This window comes from Mytilus californianus, unplaced genomic scaffold (genome assembly GCF_021869535.1).
Source record: "Mytilus californianus isolate M0D057914Y unplaced genomic scaffold, xbMytCali1.0.p SCAF_12, whole genome shotgun sequence".
Lineage (NCBI taxonomy): Eukaryota > Metazoa > Mollusca > Bivalvia > Mytilida > Mytilidae > Mytilus > Mytilus californianus.
Genome location: NW_026262604.1, coordinates 39,839,290 through 39,858,775, shown reverse-complemented (window position 1 = coordinate 39,858,775; position 19,486 = coordinate 39,839,290). Strand labels below are relative to the sequence as shown.

Here is a 19,486-nt window from a genome sequence, read left to right as displayed (position 1 = left end):
ATCATGGTAGATGGTAGGGTCATACGTGTTCATAATTGTATAACAATACATATTCAGTTATATACACAGGGAATAAGAGATACAAATAGAAGAAAAAAAACAAACCCAAAGTAACTTTCACTTACTGCCTTTGTACATTATATTCAGGAACTTACTAAATTAAACAACACTTTTGAAGAGTTTGTTTACCAAAATTAGAAAAAATACAGAAATTAATTTCATGCCACACATGTGCATCAAGAAATTCATTTTTCAACAATGGTGCCCGAAACCAAATAGTGGAACTAAACAGTTCTCATTGAAATAAGTATATTCGAAAAGGTATTTCCTTCAATGAAATAGAATTATGCAAGTTTAACACTACTACTAGGGGGTGTTTAAGTAATAGTTATACACCGAGGGATAGGTGTGTCTGGATAAGAAACCCCGACGGCCGGAGGCCGGAGGGGTTTCTTATCCAGACACGCCGTATCCCGAGGTGCATAACTAACTTACACCCCATTCTAAACCCTATATTTGTTAACATTGATTATTAAATGAAAAAAAAAAAAAACGATAGCATATTTATTGACAATTTCAAACCATGATTTATAAGAATATTTTTTTCTCACATGAAACCCCACTAGTAACCTCTCTTTGGTTATTTTCGTTCAAACTTTGACAAGTGAGTATATTTTACAAATGTCAAAGTTGTTTTGCATATTCCCGTTAAATCCATGTGCTAATATGGATCAGCAGGTCAAGGTTGACTGTTACGTGTATTCTTATTACAAACAAAAAATACATCATGCTCCTGGTATACAGTTGTCAATATGGACGGGTATAAGACGGACGACATTTTGTGGCAAGCGTTGGATTTGGTAGAAGAGACTAAAGATAAAGGCAATATTATAACCCAAAGTACTTACCTGTATCAGTTTAATAAAGGTAATCATAACTGTATTTTATATCTTACGATTTTATAAAAAACAAAAGCCCCCCCCCCCCCTCTTCTCTTGAATAAACAAAAAATCATATTCGAACATACTAATTAAGGAATAGGTGTGTCTGCATTAGAAACACGACTACCAGACACGCTAAACATACAAAATTTAATGTAGAAGAACTCCCTTTTTGGGGGCAATCAGGGGCTGATCCAGCCGGAGGTTCCCAACTCATGAGAAAAAGGAGGGGGGGGGGGGGTGTTCCAACCATTCAAATGCATTGATCTTTTAAATAAAAGTCGGGTCCAATCCGCGGAACCCCCAACCTCAGATCGGCCACTAGGTAACCGTGGGTGGGGGGGGGGGGGGTCGGGAGATAAGAGACATATGACTGGGATAAAAAAAATTACCTTCAAGCAAAGGAGTATTTAAAGGATTATTTTTTTATTCCATATAGATGCTTATTGGAATTTCCTAAAATGTGTTTTTTTAATATCATGAAACAATTTGTAGTGAACACTTTTAGAAATTTCTTATGTTCATGCTATTTAAAGAATAATCAATTTCTATTGTTACGAATAACAATGGACTTTGTTTGCGGGATGTAGAAGCAGGGGTTTCCAGAAACCCCGCTCGTCACACCCTGTGGTCAAAGTCCATTGTTATTCGTAACAATAAATCTATTCAATTTACACTTGTTTCAGAAATAGAAACTATGAAGTATAACAATAGAACTGGGGTGTAACGACCTTGACTACCCATGAGGGTCTCGCACGGTCGGTTTAAGTTTAAAACGAACAGTAAACACCGTTAAATACCTCCTTCGGTCATCCTTCGGGTCATGTGATACGAGGTTATAAACCAAATTAAGGATATCTATCATATACAGAATAATCGTAAAGGTTGAACACATCTATTGTTCAATGTCACGTGTTTGTCTATAAAATGTCATCTTGACAATTAATTAAAAAATGGTTGTTTCAATGTTTATGAAATTTCTGAGAAATATTCGCTTTTCAGTTTTAAGAGTTGAACCGAAGCACATACATGTTTTTATGCTTTTCAACTATAGACAATATTCATTTAATGGCACAAATGAAAACTTGTAATTCAGTTCTTTCAAAAGTATGGAGCAAGAACAATTAACAATAGACATAAACAATTGAATACACGTAATTTGAAATGTACTACATATGCCTTGACAATAAACTTCGCCAAATGCGCTTATAAAAAACAAAGGGTTCAAAAACGAGTAATATGAATAAAAGTAAAACGTTGGGTGAATGTCAATAAGACAGCTACGATACGATTCAAAAACAAAAGGTCGTGCTTATATATAGTCACGAGAAGTTTATTTCAGCTTTTATGGGTTGTTTGATTGCTGTTGTTTGGTTGCAATCTGGATGATGACGTTTTGCATAAAATCTCCTTTGATTCATACAATGTGGATATATGTCACATCAAAACCATTATAAATAACAGTCAACCACGGTTTAGACAAGTAGAAAGTACTATCTCATCATTAAAAAAAATAATAAGTATTAAATATTTTCAGTTTGGTTTTATGAAGAAGAATATGTTATATTATGATATCAAAACTATTTTGTAACATTTTTATTAAAAGTCTCTTTTCAATATATATCTGTAATTCATACTATTTACCTGTATAATTGGCGCGAATGAAATACGGTTTGAGGAAATGAAAGATTCTTTTGGCGCTAATGAAATGTCAATTGGCACAACAGCAAAGCACCGCCATCAATATAAAATCAATGGGTTGGTAAAAATATATAAATAACCATGATGTAAGATAATATCCGTCTCCGTAATGTCCCTTTACTGTTAAAAAAGGAGTTTGTTAAAGCTGTCAACTGTGACCTACAAAATATATATCAACCTGTTAAACTAAATAATATAAAACACATTAACTCTTTGGTTTTGTTTCATCTGACTTACAAATTTTCGGCATTTTTATAGAATGTTTTTGACGATTTTTTTACCATATTAAAAGAAAATTGACTAAAACTGCCGTAATATTAAACAGCAACGTAGTATGTTTTTGTGTATAATACTTTGTATTTTCTTCATTATATAATGAAAACTGAAAACCAATTCTTACCATTTTCAAAAATGGCAGTCATATTTATAAACAATAGACAGGTCTTGCTGTTAAAAACCCATAAAAATCTACATGTACCACCATTTTGATCGTTCCCTTGGTGTTCATCAATAAAGTTATAATTGGACAGTCATCATTGATAAAACTATGTCACATACCTTTTGTTTTCAGCTTTTTGTCATATTAATGTGATTGTTTGTATATAGATGAATGAACATGTCGGGTTCATCGTAATTATTCTACTATTTTATATTCCAATCATAACTAGTGTCCGTTTCATCTGAGGTGCTGGTTGTCTTGGGCCAATTCAATGTCCAGTGTTTAGTTTAAAGTACAAATTTTGAAAATGAAATTGTTTGGACTTTTGATGTTACAGACTTTAATCTTTGTTATAGAATGTCACAGATTAAGGCCAATTAGCAAGTCATTTTACCGCAAAGTTTTGAACAAATATTATGGCCCGAGACGAATAGCGCAGCCCTCGTATATTTGGAACAAACGCGGACGTATAGGAGAAAATTTCAATAATTTGAGGAAATTTGGAAAGATACCGGGACATGTCCCTGCTCCATATGTGAGTATTTTACATTATCTTAAACAATAAGTTTTTATAAATGAAGAATATTACCGCATTATACAGATAAGACCTGTTGGTGACCTTCTGCTGTTGTCTGTTCTATGGTCGGGTTGTTGTCTCTTTGACACGTTCCCCATTTCCATTCTCAATTTTATTACATAATAATCAATCCTATGATACCAAACAAATAAAAATGGATGGACGTTAAAAATGATATTTACGTGTTTTTTCTTGTATTTTCATGAAAAAGAATTAAATGTATCATACCCAATTTAAAATTAAATTAAATGTACAGTTCATTGTATTTTCTTTCCAGATATATATGGTTATGGAAAAAATTGCAAGTAATACACTGTCCACACTAGGGACTGTATTTGTATCAAAGGGCAATAATTGTGTTATCGGGCCATTTACCTAGCATAAGTGTCTTCCAAGCGCGTTCTGGTGCAGCAAATGATTTTTTTAACTGATAAGAACAATAATAACTTTAAAAAAAACATGTTATATTCAAAGCTTTGTCTAGTCTTTAATGAAACAGGTGGCATAAGTCAACACGCCTGCATTCCTACCGATTATTTAAGACAATGGGTATCTGAATATACATTTTAATATCAAATGAGACACGAAATTCTTTGGACTCAATAAATATCTTGTTAAACAATCTGCTATAAAAATTTGTCTGGTACATGTATTTAATTAAATTTCTTACTAATAGGTTTTGTGCAGACTAAAATTTAACTGTACATAAGATTGCTGTATAAAAAATTAAGAATCATTTGCGATTAAGGAAAGGATCTCACTTATGCTCTGATTCCGTGTCCGGGTTTCTTCTATTATTTCGGTCTTTTTGTTACATCAGCTCGTCAACGTTTGTATTGGGTTTTTGATTTCTAAACATGGCGGTCTCGAGAGCATCTGATTGAAATGCGCATCTAGTGTAGTAAAATTGGTACAGTTTAATGTTAATGAACGATCTAAGTTTAATGGTCGGCTAGAAAAAAACTATTACTATTTTCTAAACACCATACATCAACACACTTTACTCAGGCGCAGAAAAACCCTAGCTGTAAACTGTTGTTTTCATGAATTTGTATTATTTTTAGAATAAGTAAGGAAGTAATCAAAATAAAATTTAAACATGATCTGTAACTATTTTGTAAACAAGGTATGGATTTTGCTCAGTGTTGAAGGCCGTACGGTGACTTATAGTTGCTTACTTCTGCATCATTTGGTTTCTGGTGGATAGATGTCTCATTGGCAATCATACCACATCTTCATATTTTTAAAGTGAATGCAAAATCTGCAAAAGGAGAAAAGGGGAATAATCTGTTTTATCATTGAAATTATTGTCATTTGTTGTAATCAGGTCACAAGTCGGTCAATTGGAACTAAACTTATACCGGCATGTATTACGTTACTTGACAATTTCAAATAGTATACAACCTATATGGTTGTACTAATGATAACAATGAAGCGTAAAATTATGAACATACAGGTTCTTAGTATATATATCCTTGCTACCTGACAGCTAGATAAATAAAATCGATTAAATAAAAGCAAGCGCAACTATAAACGTGTCAATTTGGATATTTTTACAACATGTATATACAATGTCAACATGCGACCATGTTTATTGTTTCGGCTTCCTCTATAAATTTTATATACACCACAACAAATTGACACTCGAAGACAACCGGCAATCATACTGTCATTCTAGTAATAACTGAATCACACCAGTAAAGAAACCTCTTTTGGGTCTATATAGTTGATATAAATCTGAACATTAAAGGTTGTATGTAACATATGTTACAGGCATTTTCTAAATATAGGCATTTTGTAAAATGACTGAATTTTCAGGCAATTTTAAAATGCCTAACCTTGACAGGCATTATATAAAATGACTAAAAATACCTAGTCATTTTGTAAAATGACTGAAATTTCGAAACAAAATTCAACAAATTGCCTGTTCAGTTTCAGGCAATTTGTAGAAAAAGGATATCATTGAGAAGCATATGTCAAAAAGTGGACAAAAACACAACATCTTGCAAAGAAAATAACTAATGGTTCGGTAGAATTAATTTATTCTTCAAAAACCAGCTGGGAAAGTTTGTATGTCATATGATATGTTCTTTTTAGTGAAACTACATTAAGTATGTACTCACTCTGTATTTTTACAAAATCTCGAAATCGACCAACGAGAGACAAATAACGGTGCATTGACAGAGTAAGCGTCTCCTGTTATAGTTGCATCACCCGTCATAGGCAGATCTGCTTCAGCTGTAAGCCAAAATATACAAGTCAAACTAATCATGATAATGTACTTTTAATCTTTTGGGAACATATGAAAAAGAAGATATTCATGTGTGACGTGTGTGCTTATTGTGAAAACCAATGTTGTCGAACGTTAAGTGTTTTATCAGAAAAGGTAATGAAAGAGCTAAATGTGTCATGATCCAGGTTTCTCCAAATGTGGTCGAAGTGCTAAAACCAGATTTTACGCCAAACAATGTGTTTAAAAAAAATAGGATAAATATTGTGTAACAGTTCTGTCATCTAAACATTTTAAGAAATAATAAATAATTGTCGAGTTCTGTGCTTGTGTGCAATTGGAATAATTCAGTAAAACTTATTTTTGATTATTAAAACTCTTAAATTGCAAGCTTTAACATTCAGTAATTATCATAAATAAAACTGCTCTACAAGCTTTCAATTGTTTTTTTTTAACATTTCATTCTATAAAATAATTTCAGGGAAATAAAAATGCCTAGAAAAAACAGTCATTATGTAAAATGCCTGAATCTTGCAGGCATTTCACAAAATGCCTAAATTTAGAAAATGCCTGTAACATAAATGTGTATATAATAATTAATTGTCTCTTTTGACATAAAATTTTAAAACTATAATGACGATTGGCTATTCTATTTACAAATCATTATTGCAACGATTTGAGTATTTCTCGTTACGCTCCTCTGCATTGAGATGCTTCCAAAATGTTTGTGCTATTTCGTAACCGAAATCCTTGTTTCAAAAAATACATGTCTTGTGCACAATCATAATAGGAAAGGAGGATTTGCATTCTTCAAAAATGAAGCAAAAAATTTAAATATATGTTATTCGGGATCTTCAAAGGGGATATGTGCTCGTATTCCTTTTTATATCCCCTGGGCCATGTACAGTTCATTTAAAAAATGAATTTTGAATCGTAAAATAGCCGTAACTTAGATAAGTTAGTAGTAACCTGTCGCATTTTGTGCATTAACAAAACGAGAACACTTCTCAATTTGCGATAGTGAAACTGTTGTTTTCTACATCGAAATTAGTCATGTGAACACGGTCTATTAATAAATATCCTGCCCCAAATTTTCGTCGAAGCCGCTACATTTGGTTAAACATTTCATGAATATTTTTTGTTCAGATTCTTCTTACATTGTGTAATGATCTGAAACATTAAGCATGAATTGAAAGGAATCGGCGGTTATATTAGATTTGATAAAGACAAATGTGGAAAATTTTCCGATGATGCTGTTAACCTCATAACAAGTCAGGTCTCAGTCTAGTTTATTTGCGGAAGTTAGTAGAAATTATTACATTAGACATTCATAATTCTTCTGTTTACAGAGTCCATATGTGTGGTCTTCTTGACGGTTATGACTTATGGGATAAATTTTATAAAAAAATTATAGAAAAATCGACCAGCTCTAAATCAACATATGGACAATTCAATGTGAAGGGGTCGATAATTCAGTTTGACAGATTCAGACATACTAATTTTTTACCCTTTTTTCAACTGAACCAAATCACTACTTTTCATTGCCCATCATTTTTTAAATAAATTCGGAAGGTGTTGGAAAAAATTTGCAAGTTATACACTGTCCATTCTATATTTGCTCGTTGTTGTCTAAATGTTTATTTGTATCTGTATTTTACTTTGAGATTGTCGGACTATTTACGACAGTATTTGTTAGATTTCTTTGCCAGATATAATTTATAATTTGTTGATATTAGCCCACAGCTGTGTTCTTCTATGCACAGTTTGAGGGTGATCTACTTCTATGTTTTTATTTTTTTCATGCGTGCGTAGTAATATTGCTTCGTTTATATACTACGTCAATAGTCATTGCAAAGTTTCCTAAATTTGCCGAAGTCGCGACTTCGACTTTGCAGAAAACATCAGTCTTTAAATAAGCACGTTGTCCATGCATAATGGGAAAGTTGACCTCGCATATTTTTGTCACTTTTAAGATAGTACTTTTTTCTGTATATTTACGTTTTATGTATTTTGCACCCAGAATGTCTTGTCTTGAGCATACATGTACAATGTTCTAGTGATGCGTGTTGCTGTAACTGGAATTGCTACTATAGGTTTACATTATAATTTGGCAGGATCTCTTTATATTTTTTATTCTATGTTACAAAGGCAATTCATTGTAAATGTGATACTGGGTTTAACTGTTGGCAATGTTTTCCTGTAGTCAATTTGCTAAAATATAAAACACATGAAAATCCTATCAAAAGCGATCTGTCTGTATTCTTTTAATAGAACACTTGCAGCCGAAAGTTATAAAGTGTGAATGGATGACAGAAATTGTTTATGTATTTTTCTCTATTTGAATGTATTCGCATACCATAAAGGAAACGGACTATGATAATGCAAGTATACACTTTTACTAGATAAAATTGTTTAAACACAAACATTGTACAAAAATGTACATTTAACAAATTTGACATGTAAAAAAAATATAATATCATGATCAATAATTATTTAATAAATATATGACGCACATCTCTATCATTACCTGAAGACTTGTCCAAAATTTCTTTTGAAAGCATTTATAATTCAATTAAATTTAAAATTCTTATATATATAAAGAATTATAAAGAAACTAAGGTTTAAACTCTCTCAGGCAAAGTTGACCTTCGAATGATTTGCTATTTTTTTTAGGTCCTTTTAGTCATAAAGATCTCCAACTGTTTTGGTTCTTAGACTTCATTGGCTTTCAAATATTCGGCTTTGAGCGTTCCTGATGAAGGTAAATCCAGAAAAACCCTTCGGACGCATGAAAATTATAACATGTGGTTTTCATTTTTATAACAATATGGAATGTCTATTGCATTGATAAACAAACGATAATTCTTTAACGACAGAAAGAATTTTTTTTTTAGAAAACTAAAAGGAAATACGTAAAAAGAAAAACAAAATGAGCATTTATAGAAATCTTAAAACTATCACCAATTTTGATTCGTCTTAAGCATAAGTGATTCCACAGAAACGAACTAACAAATAATCACAACAACTGCCTTACCATGCTTACAGTGAAATCAATATTTGCAAACTTTGAAACTTACTGGATTCGTATAGAGAGCAGTCATAGACGTGTTAGATTAAATTTGATTGAGGAAGTATACATTGGAGTCTAAAAATGTCAAACTAGAAAATGGAATAATTAAATAAATGCTTTTGAAAAATCATATCATATCTATCCCTATTTGGCGAATAATATTGTTTTGGAAAAAAAGTCCACCTCTACTGCCATTATTATTGTTGTTTTTTCAAGCATGCTAACCATTTCATTTAGCAATTGATAAGAAATAAGAAATACACTGCATCTAAAGATACCTGTGAAAGTTTGTCACCACTCCAGATGAAATATCATTGCATGATGTTGTACTTTTCATCTTTCTTTTTGCCATGGTGTTGTCTATCTCTCTTAGGCTCATGTTGTTTGTTCTCTTGGTATCCTTTTACTTTTGTAGATTAAACGGGTTGCTAATGTTCTAACGGGCAAGATGTGGCGGTGATCGACTGTCATTCAACCACGGAACATACAAACTCTTGAAAACAAAAGGCCTCTTAGAGTGAAGGCTTCTAATATACCGAGTTGAAAAATGAAAAAACAAAAACAAAAACGAATAAACCAATTGTTTTTTTTTTAAAAAGTCTCTAAATTTATTGAAAACTTGCGATAAGGCGTTTTAGAGCTTGACATATCATATAGACCGTATTTGTTGACCTATAGTCTTTTTACTAAGATGAGGCGTTTTAGAGCTTGGCATATTATAGACCTATTTTGACCTATAGTCTTTCGATTTTTTGTTACTTTGGGCTGCTGCATATAGCCACCTCCTAACATTCAAATGAGTAAAATCAACTTCTGTGACCTTTTAAATTTGAAAAGCGACCTGGACCAGAATTAGTCAGTCGCTAACTTTTCTTTGTTAATTTGTGTTATATATCAATACGGCATTGTATTAAGAACATATCTATTCTTAAAGTAAAAGGCGATATATCTCCTAGAAGAATAACTGTCACTTTTAAACCATCAAATGATCGGTAAATTGTTATTCTTGCTTTTAGTAGTCGTTTGAATCCATTGTTGTGCAAAAACAATTTAAGGTTAATATGACACCACAGAATGATTAGTACATCGTTGTATTTTATACATGGTTTATATTTACTTGTCTCATTAAATGTCGTTATTTATTTCAATTACTAAAACTTTGTCATTTCAAAAAGGCACATACAAAAGTAATTCGATTAATATATTCCAACACTATGCATATTCATGAGTTGATTTCGATGCCACCTGCATGCAAACAAATGAAAGTATAGAAGTACTGAATCCAGGTAAAATGTTCCCTTTCTATTTTGCATTTAAATGCGGTATAGGTTTGTTCTGAACATTGCATAATATTTTGAATTCCTGTACTTTGTATGACACTGCTGTATAAAATTTAGTATGAAGTTCATCCATCAATATTAGAGTGTAGAATGGCATAATTTAGTATCAGCACACATAGTAAATACATGGAGCTTGCTTTCAGTAGCTACGAACATACTTCTTCAATATCTAATTTTGAAATGGAAAAGAGAATGTGGCCGAGTTGTAACTTAGACTTATCTAAAAAGTTGTATACATGTCTTTTAAATATTTCTTTCGTTTTTGTTGTTGTTAATAAAACGCATTATGTTCTCCCTTAAGCTCAAAATAGAGCAGTAATACAGACACGTCGCAATGAAGAGAGAACTCAAAACATGCCATTAAATATTTTGACCAGAAACAAAATTGCAATATTTTCTATAGGTTTGATTGGATAACAGGTTGATCGATTAATTGTTTTGTAATAAATGTCCAGTTGCAAATATTTCATACATTTGGACGACAAGATCAAATTAACAGTAAATCAAATAGATTGTTTCTATAATGTTGATCGATCGACACTGCCACTGGAAAAAGAAAGTTTGTTAGCTAGGGGTAGTACATTTTGATTTTCAACATGCAACCAACGGAGCTCTCAAAGAGTTGTTGCAAGGGTTCTTTAATGTAAAGGGAGCAGGACTCTCCCTAAACTAGGCATCGAGTTTTACGTCTCCATATCGACCTTGCGTGACTGTATTTATACACCCAGAACAGCCAAACGGACGCCCCTGTTTAACATGGGTTCCATAAGCCGAAAGGGCGGAGTATAGAGATAACCATATTTCTATAGTTCCGCTGAACACTTGAAAGGTTTGAATAACAGGGTTCAAAAAGTGAAAGAAATATCAAAAAGTCGAGATTGGTTATCTTCATATTCTATGCGATGGATGTGTATCAAGTTAGTTTTTAACATATATAAATAATTAGACATGCTCTATTCTATTTTGGATATGGTTTCCAAAATAATATTGCAGGGATGCCCATTCCTTTGGCATAATTACTACACGATACGTTTTAGCCAAGCTTTACCAAAACATATGTGTGTGATAGTACATGTAGTATAACACTATCTTATTTTTTATTTTTCAGCCAAAGATGAAATTGGATGGCGTTAATGCCAGAGTTATTCCTATACAGGTCGCCAAAAAGGCTATTAAAGTTTGGAAAGAAACAGAAATTAATTTTGACTACAGTAAACGTCCAAGAATGTGTCCTCAAAATTTCATAGCTAAATGTTATAAGTTCCCGTATTACGTTCTCAACGGGAAGCCAACAAGAAAATGTGTGACATTATGTAAAGGGAAGCCATGTTTTAAACCATGCATCTGTAAGTGCCAACCTAAGGCCAAGGTCAAATTCTCTAAAGTTTTAATTCCGCATTTGTTGATACCAGTAGAAAAACAACAGCTTATACCCTTTTGTAATAAACATCAGACTGTATCCTGTACAGCGCAGATTTATGGTGAATCCACGAACTATTTATGTGCTCTTGGCTGTGGTGAAGGGGTATGTCCTTTAACCTGTAACTGTCAATGTGTAGCCAACAGACCAGGAAGAACCATTATAAGTGAAGTTGTTGGCAATTCTAACAGTTTAAGTGTAAGAAGAGACCTCAATTTAAATGAACAACACAACTTTGATGCGAAGCTCGGACTTGGAATGGCTGTTGGTGGACATATAGACGGAGGCATTCGTAGAACTGTTGGAGAGATGACAGATATTGGAAACGGAATAGTTTTTGATGGTCCTGAGTTAGGCTTAGGAGATAATTTTGGAGCCAGCAATGGTGCTGTGGCTATTTTTGACGGCGTGCACCTACCCTTTCCTAGAACCAGTAATCATGGTAATGGGGTATTAATATCTGAAGGAGGAAACATTGTTGGAGGAGTTCAAAATATTGGTGGTGGCGACAGAACAGTTATATGGGATGGACCAGATGGAGTTATACTGAACAATGGACTTCCGGTATTTGGCAATAACTTTCCTCAACCGTTACCTGGTGTATCAGGCGATGCGTTTGCTGAACCAATAAAACTGATCTCGCCTATTGATGGTTCAGTTGCAGGTCCAATACAAGCACAAGAGCCGGCAATCGCACCACTTCATGGTATAGAAACTGAAACAGTACAAGTGAAAATCGATGTTCACAGTCCTGTGGGTCCGGGACAGGGACTAGGAGCAAATGGAGGACTAGGTGGTAATAGTGGGCATGGTGGCAGTGGTGTTCAAGGCCATGGTGGTCAAGGTCATGGCCATGGTCACATTGCTACACATACAAATGGGGTAAATGGTCATAATTCAGGGGCTGGTGGAATACTTGTAGGCAATCTGTTTGATATAGCCGCTGGAAACAATGGTGGTGTAGGCAATCATGAAGTAGGAGGTACAAATATGGGACATGGTTTCACTGATTTTGGTACAGGTAATGGCAATGGTGGAGGTCATATTGGAACGGGTGGGAACGGAGGTCATGGTAAAAGAGGAGGTCATCTTGGAATGGACGGGGCTGGAGGTCATGGTAATGGAGGTCATACTGGAATAGACGGGACTGGAGCTCATGGTAATGGTGGTGGTCATGGTAATGGAGGAGGTCATTTTGGAATGGGCGGGGCTGGAGGTCATGGTAATGGTGGTGGTCATGGTAACGGAGGAGGTCATGGTGGAATTGGCGGGGCTGGAGGTCATGGTAATGGGGGTAGTCATGGTAATGGAGGAGGTCATGGTGGAAATGGTGGAGCTGGAGGTCATGGCGGAAAAGGCGGAACTGGGAGTAATAACGGACATGGTGGTGGTGGAAGTAAGGGAGGACACGGAACTAATTCCGGGATCGGATCCTCAAATAACTTAAAACTTAAGATACCTGGATCTGGTAATAAACCTGGGGGAGCCATTAACCTCGACCTCAGTGGTATACTTGCCCAATTGCCTGGTATGGGTCTTGGTGGTGAAGGTAATGAAATTTTTAATGCAGTTGGTGGGAATGGAATTGGCGGAAAAGGCGGTATAGACTTATTTGGAGGTAATTCAATGACTTCTACGGGGCCAGGGTTTGATCTTTTTGGTGGTTCAAAGAGGTCAGATACTTCACCATTTGGTAAATTAGGAACAGATATGCCATTCGATGCATTTAATCTGGGATCAATGTCTTCGGCCGGAACCGCTGGGAATAAAGCAGGTAAAGGGAATCCTGCTATGGATGTCGGAATGGCTTCACTCTTTTCACAAATGATGGGAGGTGGCAGTGTAACAGGAAGGGCTGAAAAAGAAGATCGCTGTTTAACAGGAACTGTTCTATCTTGCACCGTAACACCAGAATGGAGCCATACTCCAGGACTACTTAAATGGTGTAATAACAATTGCCCTAAAGGCCTCTGTGATATAGAGAGATGTAACTGTACATGTATGACACAAGATGAACTTCTACTTTCTAAACTTATCTAACTCAGACTTTGTTTTCTATGGAATTGTACATTCCGTTTAAAAGTACCATTGAAACGGTTCATTATCCGATAAAACTTTCATTAATTGATTATTCACTCGCTCACAATTTAAGTTAAAATTATGTCTGTGAAATCGAACTCGTTCAAAGATGCTGTGAATTCATTTAAAATCTTATATATCAATTTTCGTCCATTGTGAAAAAATTGTATTTTTTGGATATTTCATTTCGTGGTTTAAACAAATTCTGCTTAACATATTGAATACAATTATTATTTTGTTGATCACTTAAATTATTGGTTCAAATATACCCGCGAAATCTACAAAAATTACACATGAAATCCACGGAAATCAGTAAACTCATGAATAATAACTCGGTATATAAACATTAAATGTGGAATGATGTTGTCAATGAGACAAGTATCCATCAGATATATAAATAAGAAGATGTGGTATGAGTGCCAATGAGACAACTATCCATCCAAGTCACAAGGTGTAAAAAGTAAACAATTATAGGTCAAAGTACGGCCTTCAACACGGAGCATTGAATCCATATGACGTGGATGTAAGCATTTATGACGGCCTGGATCTGGTTTACAGAAAAGAGGATAATGGACCAATACTGCAGACAAATGGGCCAAAAAATACCGAAAAGAGAAAAATAGGCCAAAGAAAATTAGAATTGAGAATGAAAGGGTATTAAAAAATAAAATATACAATAATGGGCAAAAATTTAAAGAATAGAGAAAAATGACATAAAAAATTAAAGAAGATAGAAATGAAGGACCCCATCCAGACCCTCAACTATAGGTCACCGTACAACCTTCTATAATAAACAAAACACATACAGTATAATCAGTATATAACTAATATGGTAATCAACTACGGACTGAGGGAATCAGTTCTGTCTTACCTTGGTAATTACTTATCAGTATCACTATCAATGTAAATTGCATATACAGAACTTTCTTACATTTAACGAAACATTGTCCTCTATAACGAATTTTAAAGAGTCATTTGTTTCTACGGGCTTATGATAAGCAAGAACGATTTTAGTTCTGTACAGCGACTATTTTCACAAAATATCTGACGATAAAAATTGACCGTAATTTATACTGATATGAGTATTTTTAAATCACTCGTAATACTTTTTGTGAAAAGAGCCACTGTACAAAAATTGGTTATTCTAAACATTTCGATAGGTTCATGTACAAATGATAGACAACAATACAAAACAAAATTTTGAAAAAATATGTTTTGAATCGTTTACATTTCCCTTTCATTTTTTCGTGTATTAAAATATCAGACGGTATTTCTTTTTAAATAAATCATCGAAATATTTCTAAGTGGTGCGAATTTCCAGTAAGAGTTATCTCCCGCCCATTAAGACTTCTTCGTCTACACGGCAAATATTACAGCATCTGTTCTCTTGATAGGTTAAGCTGTGATAAATTTATTTTCTTCGTGTATCATTCTTAAAATATTTGGTTAATACACGCTGAAAGGACGAGTGTTTTGTAGAGATTTTGTGCAAATAAAGTCGTTTGGTGCACTTGATGTTTCATTCAATAAATTCATACTACCGGTATACCAGAAAACAACCACATTTAAAAAATACATTATTTTAGTTGATATCTGGATTTTGTAGTCTTTTGGTATATTTTTAACTCATTTTTGAAATTCAAAAAAATTCTTGAAAGTGACTCATTGAGAATTTAAATCTATACCGGTTTTTTCTGCACCGGATATATATAGTACAACAGTACAACAGTCCACACCAACCACCAACACTCGACTCCTTCGAGAAAATAATCGTACAGACAACATCGACGAACAACACTTGGTCAAGGTAGCCCTTCTTTGTACAGGCACACAACGTGGTTACGTGCGGACAATCACCCCTTCGCCTATTTAGACCATTAACTAGAAAAGTAAAACCCACACTTATAAACCTCCACACGATACTATCTTTTCCGTGATGATCGAAGCCAAAATGTTAAATTTATTTTTGATCTTATATGAACATTGAAGTGAAAAAAAAATAACCAACCACAGACATAAAAGGAGAGCCTCAATGTATGAATGAGAGAGATACATTTCTTAATTTCAAAGATTTCCAAAGTTTTATCGCTGCAAATTTAATAAAAAACATATCCGTATTGTCATGCTAGTATGAACACATAATTTTGATAACAGTCGCATTGAATGATTTCAGTCATAAAGGGAAAATGTCTTTGTTATTGATATACGTTATATACACCTTATATTTTCTAAAACTATCATTTTTGTTTCTTAATCAGAATGAACGACAACCGGTTGTTTATTCTATAATAAAATCTTCATAGAAACACATATTCTTTGTTGTTTAAGTATATTTTTTAAAAATCATTGTCTTCAGCTTTAAAGACTTACTGATGAAGTCTTTATATAATTATAGCGTTGTATAGTTTGTTAGATGCCCAGCATGGAGTTTCCGAATACTGTTCATGGCGTTGCTTTACGAAATCTTGTTTGTAGAGATTGTAGGACAGCATGATGATTTCTTATGAGCAGGTTGCCCAGTCTTTAGTTTTCTATGTTGTGTTTTGTGTACTGTTGTGTGTCTGTTGGTTCTTTTCTTTTTTCGCCATGGCGTTGTCAGTTTATTTTCGACTTATGAGTTTGAATGTCCCTTTGGTATCTTTCGCCTCTCTAAGGTGCCTTTAGCTTTCTTTCAGTAACGGCGATAATTCTTTTATGATTTATCCTATGGTTTATTATTTTGTGTTTTTGTTATTTATGACTAGTCATTTTTTATTTGTGCTCTTCAAGTACTGTTTAAATGTCCTGTCTACAAAAGTAATTGGCAATATATGTTTTCCGGTTTGTACGTCCTCAAGTCCCGTCCCGTCCCGTATCGATTTGAAGTTTTGGTTTTAAGGTAGTTATCCTACGGACACATATTCTTGTTATTGTATTTCCTTTTATATGTGTTTTCATAGTCTACTTATTGAAGTTAAAAAGGAGAGGGTAGAGATCTTATAAACTAGCTTCATTCTGCCAAATAATTATGTAAATGTACCAAGTCATGAACCTCATCAATGATTGTCTGATGTCATATCTAAATGTTTTTGCTCTTTAAAGATTTTGGTGTTGATGGCAGATCGTTTATGGCAAGCCGTTCTCGTCAAAACTATGTTTAAACCTTTTTTTCGAAAAAATTACACACTGAGATTAAAATAACCACACTAATTTAAAAACCTAAAATAACACACTGAGAAAACGAAATTACATTGAGATTAATATGCTCATTAATAATGAATATTCATGAGATGAATAATTCAACAGATTAATATCTTGGTCTCCCGAGCTCTCGTCATTATAATGAAATGCGGTTCCTTCAACCATCATTAATAATAAATATAAAGACTTAACATCGTTTTTTGCTAACTCATATTCATAAGTTTGTTGACTTTAATTTCGATTATTACTAACAGTGTATCGGGAGTTTTTTGCTTAAAACTGTTTAAGCGTGGGTCCCTTTTCTAAAGTCTTTCAACTGTTACCCTGATTTCGCAAGGTAATCTTTTATATTTGTGTAACGTTTATATGCTATAATAGGCATTTGGGTAAAATTTTCACTGCATTCTTTGTCTTTTTGCAGATTGTTCTAATGTTTTCTTATAATTTCAATAAAGTTTTTCACCATTTAGTTATATTTTGTAATGAGAGTAAGTGGGTATTTTTCTTGTTCTTTTGATCTTGATAGTTTTTCTATACGTTGTATTTCTAATGTGTTTTATAAAACATTTGACGTCAAATTGAAGGACTAACGAGTTCTGTCCCCTAGTTGTTTTAAGCTTGTAATAGATTCAGATTAAGTATGCTAATTAGATATGTGCGCATAAAAAGTGCGCACAAATCTCAGTGTGTAATTTCAACTTCTAAGTGTGTATTTTTCAGTTTATTTCATCTCAATGTGTCTTTTTGAAATCTCAGTGTGTATACACCTGCCAATTGTTGAAAATAAAATAAGGAGATATGGTATGATTGCCAATGAGACAACTATCCAACATGACGTGGATTTAAGCAACTATAGGTTACCGTATACGACCTTTAAAATTAGCAATCAGCTATAGGAGGCTCCGACATGACCAAATGTGAAAAAAATCCAAATGTAAAAACCAACGGCCTGATTTAATGACAAAGAAATAAATATAACATACAGCAATCCACGACATGAAGACTATATGTTGCCTTATATATGTCTTTTATTAATTTTTGTTGTTTGGTTGCTGTTTCAGTGACGTTTACGTCACATCCAATTCTATTCGTACCAGATACAAACATATAAAGCTAGGGAACAGATCGGATGCAGACTCTGTAATCAGATTGCTTCATTTACGTATGTAGTACCCATAACTTGATTCCAAAGTCATTAAAATAAATTCCGAATATTTCATTTTATTTGTGCTCAACATGGTACGATATGAGTGTAGTCCAACTCTTACCCAACTGGATTCGCTGTTAAATAATACGAAAAAAAATAAAATAAATTTTACAAATTTTACAAATAAATTATTGTTAATAATCTAATGCAACATGTCATCACAACGAAACATCTATAAAGAAAGGTAAATATATGATCTTTACAAAAAAAAAATTCATAACAGTTTTGCACTTTCTATTTTGTGTCTCCTGATTTCGTAGCACTGGGTCCATACTATTGCTAATGTACTGTTAATCCAAGAGGGTATCATCAGCTTAGTAATCAGTGCTTTAGTACTGACACGATTAATACCATATTGCAATAATTTTCTTATATTCTCCGTTGATTTTAGAAAATTTAAAAATCTAAGGTTTTAACTCCAGCCAGCAAAGTTGATTTTTGAAGTTTGACTAAATTTGAGGCTTTATTTCGTACCAATGCAATAATACATTTGTTTATAAATTAATATACTTACGGCTCCTTACAATGACAGACACGGAAACGTGGTCCTCTCCGAATTCATTTGTCGCAGAACATGTTAGTAGACCAGATTCTTGTGTATTTATAGAGTACAAAGTAAGAACAGAATCATGTTTATAGAGATGGTGTGATGGCATATCTGTTGTGTGTTTGGTAAACTGTCATATGCAATGGAAAAATTTCTTCATTTAAGTTGGAGCTAAATTATAGAAAATATAAACGTTTTTTTTTAAAATACCTAAATGTATATTTTCATAGGAAGAGTTTATACACTTATTATCTTATAACCTTTATAAACGAAAGAAATATTTATAATTCATACCATTTTGTAATACTATTAAATACTATATTGTAATATATATAATATATTATAATTTTATGACGAAACGTCAAATACTTATTTATAGTCTCCCGAAATGATACTGATAAAGTATTATTTAAAAAAAATAAATTCTGATATAATCATAAAATGCAAGTTTGAAGCTGAGAAAGTCAAGAGTGAAATTCCAAATCCAAGGGTAGAGGAGCAGCACCATAAAATAGCCTGTGCTGTTCCCTGTATAAGAAATAGAATATAAGCAAAAATGATGAAATTCACGATTACTCCCTTTCTGTAACAAAATTGTAGCTATAAAAAAAATCAGAATTACATGTTATGAAGAGCAGAATCGATATTCATCTACCTATCTATCCAATACGAACCTACCAACGACACAGTCAGTGGGGGACTCAGTTATTAATTTTGGGTGTGTGAAGAGGGACTTAAAAATGGGAGAGGACATA

General features: G+C 33.3%; 1 protein-coding gene across 1 annotated transcript; it reads left to right on the top strand.

Moving 5' to 3' along the window:
• The first annotated feature begins 3,321 nt into the window (after positions 1-3,321).
• Positions 3,322-16,109, top strand: LOC127721800 (uncharacterized PE-PGRS family protein PE_PGRS46-like). The gene is made up of 2 exons (XM_052228591.1): positions 3,322-3,616; positions 11,407-16,109. Exons 1-2 carry the CDS (start codon positions 3,389-3,391, stop codon positions 13,756-13,758), a joined length of 2,580 nt encoding a protein of 859 aa, XP_052084551.1. The 5' UTR covers positions 3,322-3,388; the 3' UTR covers positions 13,759-16,109.
• Positions 16,110-19,486: the final 3,377 nt, after the last annotated feature.

Coding starts and splice junctions, on each gene's coding strand:
- LOC127721800 (XM_052228591.1), top strand. CDS start 3,389: ATGAAATTGTTTGGACTTTTGATGTTACAGACTTTAATCTTTGTTATA. Junction 3,617..11,406: donor GACATGTCCCTGCTCCATAT/GTGAGTATTTTA, acceptor TTTATTTTTCAG/CCAAAGATGAAATTGGATGG.